Raw genomic sequence first — 17,588 nt, forward strand, 5'->3', positions numbered from 1 at the left:
GACATTTTGGGGATTGACTTTTTTTTTTTAATGAGCAGTTTCTTTGAGATTCATCCAAGTTGTTGCATGTATCTGTAGTTCATTCCTTTATATTTTGCTAAGTAGTGTTATTTTCCCATTTTGTAGCTACCACATAGAACATGCAGGTTCAGACTTTTCCTTTTAAATCTACAGAACATATTGTCTCTCATTTTCTTTTGTTTGCTTCCCTGTTTGCTTTTATTATCTCAATCCCCAGCTCTGTTAGGACTATTGGGAGCACCGTTTTAAAATTACTGTTGTAAATAACAATGGTTTTTCTTTTTCTAACTGAAGGAAGGTTTAGAACTCATTGAAGTATGTGGTAATGAGTATACTACTCATTACTTTTGTACATAAAAATAAGATATTAAGGAATTGGGAAGATGTGATTCTTAAATTTAAAGATATATTTTTCTTCTGTGTTTGTATATCAAGCGGTACATTCTAAGTAGATAGTTGTGGGCCACATGGCAAGTAGAAAGTAGGATTAGGTAACAGTTTAGAATGAAATACTTTTGTTACTTACATACTGGAGTATGAACAAAGACTAAACTCATTCTGAGAACAGTTTGTGCATTTACAAAGTATAAAGTTGTACACTTATACCCAGAGACTCTAACCAGATGCTAATCACTGAATTGCATAAAGGCTGAATTTTACTAGATTTTACATTAGAGTTTAGCGATATCCAACACTTTAAGGAATGAGGAACACTTTTAAAGTAATAGCATGCATTAAAAAACTGGATAGTATTGAAAATGTTTTAATTCAAGGTTGTTTTAGGGTGGTAATAGAGGAGTATACCAGTAGTTGGACAGGTTGAAGAATTGGGGTATAGAATAGCTTCTCCAGACCCTGTTAGAAAGAGTGGTACCCCAGACAGATAGTTCAGTATATCATATTCACTATCAACATTTCTCATCATTATAGTATATTTGTTACATTCTGTGAACCAACATTGGCACATCATTAACAACCAAAATTTACACTAGGGCTCACTCTTTGTATTTGTGTTGCTTTTTTTTTTTTTTTTTTTTGAGCTCTTCGAATCTCTAGTGAGCTAAAGATAAGGTAAACTGGGTTGCAAGGTAAGCTATTGTGGAGTACTGCCAAATATTAGCTGATTTTAGAAAGTCCCTCGTTCTTAACTATAGGGGTGGTCTGGTGCTTATTGGGAAGTATCATGAGGGCTGGCATTGGCTTATTCTTTAAAGAAATTAATCTTATTAAAGCCAATCTTGTTTTGACAAAAATTTTGTACAAAGGATTTCAAGGGCCTTTGCCTAGTTATTTTAACCATTACTCTGTACAGGTTTTTATTTTAAGAAATTAATTGAAACAGTATGTTTAGTTTGTAATAAAGAGGTTTGACTGTTAGCTTTTTAAGTGCAACTACTGTCACATTCTCTGAATTTGCAGTTCATTACCAGAAGCATCCTTTCTCTTTTACTGACAAAAATGGACTCTAGAATAGATCAGAAATTCCTAATAGTTTGATTGACTTTTACAAGTATAATAGCTGATAATTGTTCTACAATACTTTTTAAAAAAAATTATCACTATGGTTTATTGTAAGATACTGAATATAGGTCCCTGTGCTGTATAGTAGGACCCTGTTGTTTATCTATTTTATATACAGTAATTTGTATCTGCTAATCCCAAACTCCTAATTTATTCCTTTCCCACCTCCCCTAAATTTGTTTATGTCTATGAGTCTGTTTCTGTTTTGTAAATAAGGTCATTTGTATCATATTTTAGCTTCCACATATGCCATACGGCCCAATACTTACCTTTTAAAGACTTTTCCTAAATATTTAACTCCTAGAAATATTATCTGGTAATCATAGCTTATACTTAACTGAATGCCACACAGAATCCTTGAAACAGTCCAGAAATATGTTCTGTGATTATTTCTATTTACAGATGAGAAGCTAATGCTTCAAGAGAATAAGTAACCATTATTAATAAGTGGCAGAGTATGAAAACTAAAGCATTGCTAATTTGATACTGAATTTAGTACTAAAATATATAGTGAAACTCTGTGGAACTCTCATATAGAAACAGAAACTGTGCTTTTTGAACATTGAATTTTATATATAGGTTTCCATTTTTCAAGTAGGTCCATCTGCATTAATCCTGACTACCAGAAGAAAGATTTTTCTAAATAAAGTTTATTTGCACCAAAACTATCATAGTGCAAGTTGAATTGATGAAATTTTTTATCTCTAGGAACAAAATTGTTATCAAAGGAGACTCAAGTTAAAATTCAACTGGTTTGATAGGTGGTCTTTGCTTAATATAGTTTTGTATAAGGAATTGAATATACTTATGTATATACATTGTTGCTGTTTAGTCACTAAGTCATGTCTGACTCTTTGTGACCCCATGGACTATAGCCCACCAGGCTCCTCTCTCCATTCTTCCCAGGCAAGAATACTGGAGCAGGTTGCAGGCGGATTCTTTTCCACTGAGGCACCAGGAGTAATCTCAGATTTGGAGCCTGGTTTCCTTAACTTTCGGGTTGTTTTCAGCACACTAGCAAGGCATGTGTTTGTTCCTGAAAATAATAGGAAATTTGAATATTTTTATCTTTCTTGTGAATGCTTTGTACTGTCACCAAAATACTCTTTTAAGCACAGATTTTAGGCTTTGAGCCTGTGCGTCTTTACTAATATTTCATAGTGTTCTAATGCATTGTTGTGGGATAGGTGTAAGTTTATGAAGTAGATGAGGTTTGTGGCGGGGGAGAGGGGGAACTAAGTAGATTTTATTAACTGTTATTTAATGAGCCAGAATAAATATAGTCCAGATGTTCTGCAGTCAAACACTTACATAGTTATTTAATTTCTCTTCTTGAGAGAGGCAGTTGTCAGTTTCTCCCCCTCTAGCTGTAAATTCTAGATTATTTATATTACCAGTCATCTGGCAAATTTTAATTTCAGGGAAACTAGTGTGTAGGTTCTAGAGACACCATTAGGGTTCAAAACTTGATTCTTCTAATTTATTATCTGTGGAACTTTGGATAAGTTTAACCTCTCTGCCTTATCTGTAAAATGGGGATAATAAATGTACCTATGCCATAGGCTCATTGTGAGGATTAAACATTGAAAACACTCAGTATTTATCGTCATTTGTATCATTATATCATTATTATAACCTGTTTTCAGGACATTTGAGTGCTCTTGGAGCACTGTACTGATACATTAACCCAGTTGGAGAAATATATAATTGATTCTGTTAGGTTTTTAGAGTCTGATATTTATCTGTCATTTTGATTATCAGGAATTATCTGTTAATGTATGACTAAGATTTAAACTCTAAGATCATCAGCCTAACCTACCTCCATTTATAGTTGAAGCCCACAATAGTGAAATGAGGCGCCCAGAGTTTCATCGGTAGTAACTTGATATTAGATTTTTATCAACTAGTATTCTTTTTTATTATACCTTAGTCAACAGCTGTAAATAAAATTAAAATCTTATATGAATAAAAAGGACAGTTTAATTTCTGATTTATAAGGAAATCTCAGTTATGTGGCCTCATAATTTCTTGCAAGTTTCTTTGTTTCCTTTCTATTAGTAATTGAGCCCAAAATTCACCCGCTTATTCTCTTAGTGTTACATGTCCAAAGTGTCAACATGGATCTAATTTTACATGTTTATTGAGTTCTATCTATGTAAAGTATTTATTAAGGACTGAAAGATAATAATAAGTGAGCCATTCTTCAAAGAGATTGTGTTAAATTGAGCTGGGCCCTTTATTTGTAATTTTAGGGAAAAAATTGTCCTTATTTTCATCCTTCTTGCCTGTTTGGTATCATGTTCATCTTTTCAGTGTTTTTTGTTTTCTGGACCCTTTAACTGGGGTTGCAGCCTCAGTTCTCATTTGTTTCTCTTGTTTTGTCTGCGCCACACAGCTTTGGGGTCGTAGTTCCCTGACCGGGATTGGGCTCATGCCCTCCACAGTGGCAGCACAGAGTCCTAACCACTGGACTACCAGGAAATTCTTTGTAATACTGTCTTCCCAGTTTCTTTCCAGTTTGATTTGGTAGTTAGCACTGTTTCCTTTGCTTCTGTTTGTATTCATCTATATTAAAGAGTGAAGAATAAATTTATCATTTTAAGAATTAGCTGCTGTCTTTATGAATCCCTTTGGTTTTAGGTTCCATGTTAGAAGTACTATGTATACTTTTATGCCATTAATAAATAGCTCAATACTCCTATGTTCACTTGGTTTCTAGGTCTATTCTGGATAGCAGGTTTTGTGAAGACCTGTATTCTTTCTTGGACCTCAGATTTACCAGACATCTCATGGTATTTCCTTTTATATTATTTCTTTAATGGCCGCCACTTATTCTCAATATATTTTGTATATATTTAACTTGTCAGTTAGGTAAACCAGGTTTTTGATTCACATATAAGATATGAAGCCTTTGTGGTAGTTGTTTCGATTGTTGAATTGTTTTTCTCTAGTTATGCCTGTGTTATAAGCTCACATCTTTTCTACATCTGTATACTATATTGTCTTTTCTTATTTTTGAAGACACAGTGATCTGACCCTAATGAATTTATGATTTAAGTACCAGCTGGATTTTTAAGCAGCATGAGTTTTCTGGCTATGTAGTTTTTGATATTAATGAATATAGTGAAATATTTGCCATTTTTATGATCTCAATAGATATGACTTTTTGCCTTCTGACCTCTTGTGAGTAAATTCTGATATCATCTTCTCTGCTGAATCAAACTCAAGCGTCTGTGGTTCTTTTACAGATGTAATGCTGTGTTTATCCTGGGGATGAGCTTCTGTGATTTTAGGAGAGAGGTGCATTTCTGGAAAAGGTGTCATGTGGTTGTTCTTATAGCACTTACTTGCATAGGTTGACAACTCATTTGATTAATGAGACCAGAGCTGCATTTTCATCGTGGGTGCTCTAATTCATTTACCTGTTCTTTGTAGAGTACCTGTTTCATTCTGTGCACTGTGCAGGATTTGAGAGAGAGGCAGTAATGACACAAATATAAACTATCGTCTGAAATAGGTTTTTGTGGCATGCTCTTCACTGTTAATTAAAAACAGCTCAAATATAGTGCTAAATATTGAAGATTGTGTATTTATGTAAAAATGGGCTGTATGTATGTATGAATGTATGTATTAAATACATACTCAAATACATACTCAAATAGATTGTTTTAGATTCGAAATGCTACTCAGCTACCTAAAAGAATACATAATTATTTGATTTCTGTTTTCCAGTTTCTGCCTCTGGTTAAAAAAAAAAGCATACAACTATATATTTAGCAACATACACCTAAAAGATAAGGTTTCCTATGAGTCGAGAGATCAGCTGAGCTGAAGAAGGCTTCTGCCAACTAGATGCTACCAACAAGGAGAAATTTTTTTATTTGTAATTGTTCTTAGCTCCAGGTCTTCAGCATTTTAAAGAAATACAAAATAATATAACATTTGATTTATATATTGCTTGCATTTTATCATTTAGAAATTTTATAATTTTATAGTTTTGTGCAGGTTAATAAATACAGCTTTTTATGAAGTAATTCTAAAACAGTCCCAGGTGCAGAAAAGCAGATAGGGCAGTTGTTTTTAGAGGATAATTTTAATTTGTTGAAAACTGTAAAATCATAGCAAATGGTGAACTATAACTACATACTTTATTTTTAAAAACTATTAGAAGATTCTCTTTAAATGAGAACTGGAGAGGTTTTTTTTAATCCACATAGTTTTTTGGTTATGAAATAAGAGCAACTCTTATGTGACTACCACTTAATGATTGCTAAATATGCATAATGCAGTGTATGAAATGCTTTACAGTCATTTTTTTCATTTTTTTTTCACAGAAACTATATGAGGATGTATCCCCATTTTATAAACAGAGAACCTGAAGCTTAGAGTGGTTAAATAACTTGTCTAGCTCACACGTCTACTGTTAGAGTGTTAGAGATAGGTTCCAGTGCTTACATTTTTAACTTTCAAGTGCAATTGCCTATTATTGTATCTTTTTATTATAACTTATAATCTAGTAGCTCTTCCCCAGTTATATACTGTTTAAAAGTAAAGGCTAGTTTTCTTGGAGAATTCAAACCACTGTTACCTTATTTCACTATTTTGGTATTTTTTTTCCCCCATAAAATATGAGCTCACAATCTGTATCATCTGTGAAACAGGAATTAACCTGAGTAGATATTCTCAAACTTACTTGTAAAAATTAAGGGTAAATAAAGAATTGCTATTTGAAAAAATACTTGTCTTCAGTATTTCAGGTATAACATGAGAGGGACAGTTTGGACTCTTTTTCTTGTTTATGTGATTATCTGCTTTGTTCCAAGTTGTACTATATCATTGCTGAAGTATTTTAAGTAGATACTTCACACACACAACATACAGCAGGTGTTTTGGGCTTCCCAGGTGGCTCAGTGGTAAAGAATCCACCTACCAATCCATCTACCAATGCAGAAGACGCGGGTTTAATTCCCGGGTTGGGAAGATCCCCTGGAGGAGGAAATAGCAACCCACTCCAGTATTCTTGCTGGGAAAATCTCATGGACAGAAGAACCTGGTGGGCTACAGTTCATGAGGTCACAGAGAGTCAGACACAACTGAGCACGCATGCACAAACAAAGAATTTAAATTGGAAAGATTGATATTGAAGCTGAATATATTTTCTTTACTATGGTAAATTTCTTTAAACATAATTCAAGTATGTTAGTTTTCTAATTGTATTAGGGATCATTAACTCATGGAAGAAAACTGGAGAAATAGAGAAACTCCCTTAGTATACATATATTTATGTAGAATAGAAAGTGACAACCACTGTAAAGCAATTTTATTACAAATAGCTTTTTTAAAAAAATACAGAGACAGTAGAGTAGAATTGTTTCAAATTCTGGTTTTATCCCTTAAACCGAGCAGCTTTGGTTATGTTATTTATCCATAGTTACTTTTGAATTCTTTGGTGGTAAAATGGAGATCCTTACTTGAGTTGTGAGGATTAAATAGTTACTTTTGAATTCTTTGGTGGTAAAATGGAGATCCTTACTTGAGTTGTGAGGATTAACTAGATTATCCATGTAAAAGCTTAGTATGGTGCTTAGTTCACAGTAAGTACTCAAATGTTTGTTAGTTTATTGTTAGATCATTCACTTAACCAGGAAGCCTTATTTTTGGAAAGTGCTTTAAGAAATTCTGTCTCATCATTCAAAATGAATAATATTTGTTGGTTCCTTACTAAGCAATATGCCTTAGTAATCCCACTTATGGCACCCTAAATTCATTCCCTGAGGAAGATTATGATTCAGAAACTTTTCTTTGGAGCATAATCTCATAACTTAATTCCAGAAAAATGAACAAAATAGAGACTCCCTGAGCAAATTGCACTGATACTGATATTTTAATAAAGAATGCTTTCTTTATGTATTTTACTTTCCTTTATTATAGGTTGACTGTTTCTGGGAATATGAAGATGATTCTTAACTTCTGGTTCCCTTTTCTTTTAAACAGGGTTTGTGGATGCACTTAGATGTTTGCAATGAGCACTGTGGCTGGCATGCCCCAGTGTTTTGGATACCAATGCATAGGACTCCATAGTAATCGAATTTACCAGAGGCGAACGTCATGAGCATAGTGATCCCATTGGGGGTTGATACAGCAGAAACGTCATACTTGGAAATGGCTGCAGGCTCAGAGTAAGTATTGAAATCATAGGTACTTTGGATAGGAAAGAGCAAAATGCTTCGTATAATTATTTTAGCACAACCAAGCAGTTCTTGATTTGCATTTATATTTTTCTCATTTTAGACTCTTGGCTAAAGTAAAATCTCAGCAGTTTAAAGGCAAAAATTCCTGTAACTATAATTACTTTTTGTAAAGAGCTTTTGAGCCAAAATTCTCTTTTTCTGATTCTTTCTGTCTCTTCCATTTGCTGATTGTTGACAGCAAGTATCAAGATAATAGGTTATTTTTTTAAAATTGTGCATCTGTCTTGTTTATATTGGAAAATTAATTTGGTTTTCAATTTGAATCTTTTTAAACATAATGTCCATTGAAACACTGTTATCCCCCCCCCTTTTTTTTTTAAGTTGAGTTGAAAAATCCAGCCAGTTTTAAATAAGAAAAAGGGAGTATTTCCTTCTAGATGAATGTTTTGGCACCTTTTGCTTTTGTGGGAGCCATTTCTGAGGGATTTAGTGAAAGGTTCTTACCTTGCCTCTAGACTATTTGGTCTTGGCAGTTGAGTTGGATAGATTTTCTTTTATTTTGATTTTGAAAGACCACTATGTTAACACTGAATTACTGCTATGAAAATTGATTGTTTTTTGAAAATTGCAAAAGGTTTATGTAACAGTGTTGGAATACCTAAAGAATAGAAAGATGTATGTTTGCTCTCTGATTCAGTATATAGTTGAATTGTGCTAAATGGGACACTCACTGACCAGAAAGTGGAATTTAACTTTTTTGGAAAAAAAAGGAAATTTATTTCTTTTAGGGCTCCTAAAACTGGTGTGCAGAAAGGACAAAAAACAGTTAATACTCTCAGTTTGCTGGCATTTCAAATGGTCTAGAAATGTTTTCACCACTCCCGCTTCTACCATTAGGAAAGACTCAGGGGTGCTCTCTGATATTTCTATAATATGCTACATAGTCCATTTAACTGTATGACTATTATAGTTTTTAAAAGCCTCTTTTTTTTGCACTATGTGTAAGTTATTTTTGTTATAAAATAATGGATTCCCAAACAAGGGTACTCTTGTGACTGTTGATTGACATTCCTTCTGCCCAGATAGGCACACTCCTAAGAAAGGAAAAAGAACCTGGAAGCAGGGCTTGACAGGCAAGTGCGGCGTCCCAGACTAAAGTACCAGTTTTTCTTAATACATCTGATAGATGCAAATCTATATCTGATGATAGTTATAGGCATTTATTGGTAATAATCAAAGATTTTTTGCTTCCTAAAAAATTCACCTTGACAGTTTTTTTAAATTAGCCTCATAAGCAGTTACTGCAAAATGTAATTTATGAAATATTATTTATGTATGAGATAGGAATTAGTTCAGTATACAATGTGAGATGCTCCTTTGTCTTGTTTGCATGTTTAGTATGTATGCTGTAAGGCAATTCACAAACAGAATAAAAGCCACATATTAATTATACAGTTAAAAGAGAATGAATAATATATTGACAGGAGTTTAGGGGAGAGCTTTCTGCCTGTGTTCTTTATTAAATGCATTTATAAGAGTGTTTATAGAATAATTATGATTTATATTGTTGAGCCAAATCTTTCCTGGTACAAATATGGACATTTTTATTATTAGAAAATGATCAACTTGTAGGTAATTACAGAATGACTATTTTTTTTTAAAGAACATTTATGTTTTAGGAAATTTTCTATTCCACATACAAGTATGTGTCCCTTGGATGTAGTATCCCTTACTCAGTGGACACAAAAAGTATAACTGGTACCAATTTCTACTATGAGACAACTATCAGAATTTTTGTGGATAAATTTTCAAACTTAAAAACTATATATATAAAGCTTTTAGAGCTATTTTCATAAGAAATTTTTATATAATTAATGTTTCCTTTTTATTTCAAATATGTAATCAGAAGATACTGTACTTGTATTGGTGCAGGATGCTGGGGAAAGGGCACCTGGGACTTCCCCATATATTTCTTTGTTAACGTCCTGTTCAGCTACATAATTATTCCAAAATATTTTTCTTAAAGTACTGAATTTTGTTATGCTCATGTAGCTATATGATATTAATTATATATTAGTTTTATATATATGTAAATGTTTATTTGGCTGCATTGGCTCTTAATAGTGGCACGTGGGATCTTTGATTTTCGCTGCAGCACACAGGGTCTTCAGTAGCCACATCTGTGGCATCTTTTAGTTGCGGCATGTGGGATCTGGTTCCCTGACCAGTGTTGAACCCAGACCCCCTGCATTGGGAGTGTGGAGTCTTAGCCACTGGACACACCAGAGAAGTCCCTATTAGTTGTATTTTTTAAAAACACTGCTAAAATATATCACTCATAAATTAAACTACTATAAAGTTTAGGGATACTTGATTGTTGAGTGAATTAGTTTACTGAACCAAATTTATACTCATTTCTAAGACTATAAAGGGGAATTTATTTAATCACAGTTCATCTAATTTGAGTTCATCTAGATAGAATACATGCTATCTGTCGCATTTTATAGATAGGAAATTGAAGGTCTGGTTCAGGATCTATAATAATGGACTTGCTAAACTCTAGTCCAGTATTCCTATATGCAATAACGTTTCTTCTTGGATTATCGTGTCTCTGAAATAAAACTCATTAGTCCAGCTTCTTTGTTACATATTTGTTTTCCTATCATTATTAAGTTTTTAAACATCTTGGATTTGTCTTGCCTTTCCTGCAGAGTTAGGGATCTTGTATTTTGTTTTTTTCTGTTCCCCATTACCTTGCCACGAGTTGGTTTTACACTTCCAGAATCTTTCAATTCAAACTAGCCATATTTCAAGTGTTCTATTGCATATATGTCTAGAGGCCATTGTATTGGATAGAAAAATTCTAGGCTAAATTACAACGTATAGGATCTCAGAAGAGAAAAGAACAGTGAAGCCTCAGCTAGTTATGAAAATTATGAGATCATAACAATCTATTTCTTTTTGAATAAGAAAGGTAAAGATGTGACTGTGAGATAGATATTATTTTCAAATACAGTTGAGGAAACAAGTCACAGAGCAGAATGGCAGAAGCAGAACTGATTGATGTGTTAATTTTAGGCCTTTTCTATTACACCTTCTTTCCTGATACTGTTACCAAAAATGACTTCCATAACGTAACTAATTTATTTTGATATATGGTTCGTGTAAATAGTAGCTTTACTTTTAGGAGTAGTAAATTTATTATAATCAGTGACTGCATATAACAAAGATATTTTCAGGTCTCTGCTTGAAGATAAGAAATATGAAAGAAAACCTAGACTCAGTTACCAGTAGATAAATAGGAAAGTTGAGCCAGAGTTCAGCATTTATTAGAATTGTATGGTTTTTATCCTAATTGATATAAATTGACCTCTTCTACTGCTTCTTCTGTCTTTTATGTCATGCATTCTGTCTGAATTACTAAATTGGTTAAAGAAGCAAAGGTGATCTTTTTTCCATTGTATATTTTTGCCTCCTTTGTTGAAGATAAGGTGTCCATAGGTTTGTGGATTTATCTCTGGGCTTTCTATTCTGTTCCATTGATCTATATTTCTGTCTTTGTGCCAGTACCATACTGTCTTGACTGTGGCTTTGTAGTATAGTCTGAAGTCAGGCAGGTTGATTCCTCCAGTTCCATTCTTCTTTCTTAAGATTACTTTGGCTATTTGAGGTTTTTTGTATTTCCATACAAATTGTGAAATTATTTGTTCTAGTTTGTGAAAAATGCTGTTGGTAGCTTGATAGGGATTGCATTGAATCTATAGATTGCTGTGGGTAGTATAGTCATTTTGACAATATTGATTCTTCCAGTCCATGAACACGGTATATTTCTCCATCTGTTTGTGTCCTCTTTGATTTCTCTCATCAGTGTTTTATAGTTTTCTATGTATAGGTCTTTTGTTTCTTTAGGTAGATATACTCCTAAGTATTTTATTCTTTTTGTTGCAATGGTGAATGGTATTGCTTCCTTAATTTCTCTTTCTTTTTTCTCATTGTTAGTATATAGGAATGCAAGGGATTTCTGTGTGTTAATTTATATCCTGCAACTTTACTATATTCGTTGATTAGCTCTAGTAACAAGTGGTGCTGGGAAAACTGGTCAACCACTTGTAAAAGAATGAAACTAGAACACTTTCTAACACCATACACAAAAATAAACTCAAAGTGGATTAAAGATCTAAATGTAAGACCAGAAACTATAAAACTCCTAGAGGAGAACATAGGCAAAACACTCTCTGACATAAATCACAGCAGGATCCTCTATGACCCACCTCCCAGAATTTTGGAAATAAAAGCAAAAATAAACAAATGGGACCTAATGAAACTTAAAAGCTTTTGCACAACAAAGGAAACTATAAGTAAGGTGAAAAGACAGCCCTCAGATTGGGAGAAAATAATAGCAAAGGAAGCAACAGACAAAGGATTAATCTCAAAAATATACAAGCAACTCCTGAAGCTCAATTCCAGAAAAATAAATGACCCAATCAAAAAATGGGCCAAAGAACTAAACAGACATTTCTCCAAAGAAGACATACAGATGGCTAACAAACACATGAAAAGATGCTCAACATCACTCATTATCAGAGAAATGCAAATCAAAACCACAATGAGGTACCATTACACGCCAGTCAGGATGGCTGCTATCCAAAAGTCTACAAGCAATAAATGCTGGAGAGGGTGTGGAGAAAAGGGAACCCTCTTACACTGTTGGTGGGAATGCAAACTAGTACAGCCGCTATGGAGAACAGTGTGGAGATTCCTTGAAAAACTGGAAATAGAACTGCCATATGACCCAGCAATCCCACTCCTGGGCATACACACTGAGGAAACCAGATCTGAAAGAGACACGTGCACCCCAATGTTCATCGCATCACTGTTTATAATAGCCAGGACATGGAAGTAACCTAGATGTCCATCAGCAGACGAATGGATAAGGAAGCTGTGGTACATATACACCATGGAATATTACTCAGCCGTCAAAAAGAATTCATTTGAACCAGTCCTAATGAGATGGATGAAGCTGGAGCCCATTATACAGAGTGAAGTAAGCCAGAAAGATAAACACCAATACAGTATACTAACGCATATATATGGAATTTAGAAAGATGGTAACAATAACCCTATATGCAAGACAGAAAAAGAGACACAGATGTATAGAACAGACTTTTGGACTCTGTGGGAGAAGGCGAGGGTGGGATGTTTTGAGACAACAGCATCAAAACATGTATATTATCAAGGGTGAAACAGATCACCAGCCCAGGTTGGATGCATGAGACAAGTGCTCGGGCCTGGTGCACTGGGAAGACCCAAAGGGATCGGGTGGAGAGGGAGGTGGGAGGGGGGATCGGGATGGGAAATACATGTAACTCCATGGCTGATTCATGTCAATGTATGACAAAAACCACTACAATATTGTAAAGTAATTAGCCTCCAACTAATAAAAATAAATGGAAAAAAAAAAATAAAGAAGCAAAGGTAAGAAACCCATCTAGAGCTGAGAAGTGGGAAGAGGTATTAAATAATTTAGGGAGTGTTAAACTGATTCTTTCCTAGTCTTTTTAAAAAAGAAAAACCAAATTAATTTTTCTCTCAGACACTGGGAACATGATTACTAACATTGTATTCTTTTTAACATTATTTTTACTACGAAATATTCTTTAGAAATCTTTATAATGAGATTTTGGATAAATATGTGTATTTTGGGATGAGGTGGACAAATTAGTAAATGTGATGTATCTAAGTTAACAGGTGAATTACTTTGGAGGAGGGCTTTTAGTGCTATGACTAGGAATACAGTAAATGCCTCTTTATTGACTGAGAGTACTAAAGGGAGATATTTGGGTTTTCAGTTTTGTTCTGCCACTAATATACCAGTGAGCCCTTACGACAATTATTGTAGACTCTGGTATCTTCATTTGAAAAGGAGGTCTTGAAGTATTAATGTGGCTCTTTTTGACTCCAGATTTCTGAGATTCAGTACATTTTTACTGTCTGTATTTTGTTTATAGTATTTAATATTAGGTTATTTCAGTGTCACTAGAGCCATCTGCTGACAGAATTCATTATTAGTTTGTTGAAATATTTGGCTGCTTGTAGTCTGAATTTATGTAATTAAAGATACTAAAATGTTTAATGTATAATGAAATGTTTTCAGTAGCTTTTTACTTGTGTTCCACTAGTATTTAATGTTTCTATTCATGATTTCTTTACACTTTTTATTTGTCAAGAAACTAATACTTTCTGCTGCCCTAAAAATGTTAATTTGCTTATCCTAATTTAGAAGTGCTTTCATTTAATTGTGATTTGTTTTAATATTCAAAAGAATGTTTTGAAGTACTGTTCTTAGTTCTTAGCATTGTTTAGAACTGTTGAAATTTCTCATTTGCCTTGTTATACTTAAAGTTTTCTGTATTTTTTTTCTTGTCTGTAACACAGTGTGTAAGCAGCTGTTATTCCCATTTTACAAAAGAAATGCAGCTCAAGGAGATTAAAAGACTTCCCCAAGGCCACATAGTTAGTTAACAATAAATAAAGAGCTAAATCCAGGGCTGCTTGGCTCCAGATCCATTTGCCACATAGATCAAAAGAGCTAAGTTTTGTTAATTGATGAGTTAAATGAAGTAAAATGCCACATGTGGTAAACAGAGGACAGTTGTCACACCAAATCTCTCCGTTTACAAATTTTTCTTGTATGCCATTGTAATGTGTGTAATTTTAATATATCTTCAAAAAGTATTAGGTATAACAAGAATGATAGAAATGTTTTGATCACAAATCTGAAGGAGCATAGTGAGAACTCATGGATATCTTTTATATTCATTACTATGACAGGGAGCCGTTCTATCCATGTGCAATTACTGATACCCAAGTGTCTGTTATTGAATGTTTTAACTTTGAAAGAAAAACTAGAAATTTCACTTAAAATACTCATATAAACTTCTCATTAAAATACGACTGTATTTTGAAGGTTTATATAGGGAAGAAATTAAAATTTTGATGAGGAAGAAGGAAATCACAAAAGTCCAGTTTCAGGAGGAATCAGAGCTTATTTAATCAGTCATTCTAGCCTATTCTTTTTCTCTAAATTCCTCTCTTAATTTTATGATTGGCATTTCTCTCTGTTTAGATCTTCAGTTCACCTGACTGCTTAAATGTCTACACTAAAATATATAACAAATGATAATTTATGATGGCTTTTTAAAGAATAAGGATGTTTTGGTATAAACAAATACAATTTTAAATTTGTAAAGTGGTTCCAGGAAAATGTGGCAACATCAGGTAGATTACTGCAAACAAAATGGTAGTTGTTCTGCTTTCTGAGTTTTCAATAATAATTTAGGACTGTAACACATTTGAAAATGACCTTTTTTCATTTTTAAGAATGGAAATGTTACATAAATAATTTAAATTTTAATGCCCAAATTTGTTCTCCATATTTGTAAAGTTTATGAAGTAATGACAGTTAAAGTGGTATAGATTCAGAATTACCAGAAATCAGGCTTTGTGTAGCTCTAATAAAGTAATACGTGGTACCATCTTTTAATACAGAAAGGAGGTAAAGCTGTTTACATCAGTAGGTCATTAATCCATAGGCAGAATGGCACTCTGGTAAATCTCACAGGAAGTGGGAATAATGCAGTTTGATAGGAATAGTACTAGACCAACCTAAGAGATCTAGGATTTAGTATTTGCTTTGTTATTACAATACCATGTGACTTAGAATTAAGACTTGATTTTGTAAATGTGGAATCTGAAGTCCAGAGTGCTTGTTTCATGTCTTGTGGATACACAGTGACTTAATGATAATCAGTTTGTGGCACTTAAATCAGTCATCTCATGGTGTGTAATACTGGAGGTTGAACAATGTGATATTTAAAATACCTTCTAGAACAGTTCCTGAATATCACTTTGGAGCAGCAGGTACTGTTTCCCTGAATAGTTCTGTCCTACTACACTCAATGTCACAACAAGCAGAATTCAGCGACTGCTTCTCCACCCCTTGCTTCATGATAGCATTGTATGGGAATCCAAGAATTGCCCTCCACATTACACCTTTATAGACTCAGCAGAAGCAGATCTATTACCACTAATTCTAGGCCAGAACAAAACTACTTCCAATCTGAAGGAAAGAAATCCATATTCTGCCACTCCCTTGGGGCCATCTGCAAAGCATCGCCACTACATCTTTGTTCTACCTGCTCCACTAAATGAGTCTTAGCAATAGCATTTTACCTTTTCTAACACCCAGTATCACCTCACAGGGTTAGAGGTAGGTTCTAAGAGGTAGGTTCTAAGAATGGTTATTTCAGATTAACTCTTAACCCTGTGTCAGTATTATCTGCGTCTGTCTTTCTTTTGGTTCCTTGGGCACTGTCTCAATTGTCAGTCTCTTCAGATGCTTGAATGCTTGCGTCCTTCACTCTTCTTCCAACTGCTCCATACAAGTTGACTTTTACTTTGGCCATGCTACTGGCATGTTGAAGCTAATGCATAGTTTTCAGGCCTCATATTGTTTGTTGTCTCAGGAGGATTTATTACTCTTGATTCTCTGTACTTTTGGCTTTAGTGAAACTAGCCTTTTGTGATTTTCTTTCTTTCTTTCAAAAAATTGTAGTAAAATATACATAGCATAAAGTTTACCGTTTTAACCAGTTTTAAGTGTCCAATTCAGTAGCATTCAATACATTCACAGTGTTACTGCAGTGTCCAAGGCAAGAGATGACAAAGACTTGGACTGGGGAAAGAAGTGTACTGATTGTAAATGTATATTGGAAGAAGAGCCAGAATTGACCAAAGAATTAGATGTGGAGGGCGAGGGCAAATGAATAATCAAGAATGATACTTTATGGTTTTGGATTAAGTAACTGGATGGAGAGTTGTTTAAAGAAAAAGATCAGCCGGGGGAAAAGAGAAAACATTTGTGGGCAGAAAAGAAAATCAAGCAAAAAATGAGAAAGAGTGGCCAGTTAAGTGTGGTATCCAGAAAGCTAGCAAAGTTAAATCTTTTTAGGAAGGGAACATTTACATCACATGCTGAAAAGTCTATATAAACTACAGATGCCAATTAGTTTGACAATATGGGTAGTCATTGTGGTGTTGTGCAGCCTGATGTTGAGCACGAATAACTCTTTCAAGGAGTTTTCTAAAAAGAGGAACAGAGAAATGACAATTGAACGGGGGCAGGAGTTTTAAATGGAATAATAAGTAAGACAGCAGTGATCTAATATAGAGGTAGACTGAAGATGTAAGACACAAGGGATAGTTGCAGGCAAGAGTAAAGTGTACAGATCTTGAAAAGGTGAGAAGGGATAAGGTCCAGAGAGCAAGTGGAAGAATAGGGTTGTAATACAAAGTGGCATTTTTCCATTTTTATAAGAGAAAAACAATTTGAATGTAAATACAAGATTTTAGATATGGAATTGTGTTCCCAGTACCTAAAACAGTAGCTGGTATATAATAAACCCTCAATAATTATTTATTAATAAGTTAATAAGAAATTCCTGTTGATGTTACATTTTCAAAGAAAGTTATACCATTAAACTAGTAACACTTGCTAAAGCCATTGAAATCAGAGAAAAATGGTACTCTATTACAATCAGTTCCTTCCCCAAATTTGCTTTCTCTAAACAAGCAGTCAGCAGACTGGGATCACTGAGCCAAACCCAGCCTGCTGCCTGATTTTTGTGAATAAGATTTTACTGAGACTCAGTCATGCCCACTTATTTACTTATTTTTTTCCACTTATTTACTTATATTTTCTGGCTTTCCAGGTATAGTAGAGCTGAGAAGTTGCAACAGAAACCATGGTTTGAGGTCTTGAATATATTTACTCTCTGGTTCTTCACAGAAAAAGTT

The 17,588-nt window shown here is 33.9% G+C and overlaps 1 protein-coding gene across 3 annotated transcripts in view; it reads left to right on the top strand.

The window, feature by feature from the left end:
- The window catches only part of KMT2E (lysine methyltransferase 2E (inactive)), a 94,694-nt gene that overhangs the window by 14,806 nt on the left and 62,300 nt on the right, over window positions 1-17,588 (top strand). For 2 of the 3 annotated variants that reach the window (XM_043872122.1, XM_043872123.1), the window contains exon 2: window positions 7,537-7,721. In XM_043872122.1, coding sequence (XP_043728057.1) covers window positions 7,651-7,721 — 71 coding nt within the window. In that variant the 5' untranslated portion in view covers window positions 7,537-7,650. Of the gene's footprint in view, window positions 1-4,261; window positions 4,335-7,536; window positions 7,722-17,588 lie in introns of all 3 variants that reach the window. The other variant, XM_043872121.1, reaches the window with a different exon arrangement.

The sequence above is a fragment of the Cervus elaphus genome, chromosome 18 (genome assembly GCF_910594005.1).
Source record: "Cervus elaphus chromosome 18, mCerEla1.1, whole genome shotgun sequence".
NCBI classification, from domain to species: domain Eukaryota; kingdom Metazoa; phylum Chordata; class Mammalia; order Artiodactyla; family Cervidae; genus Cervus; species Cervus elaphus.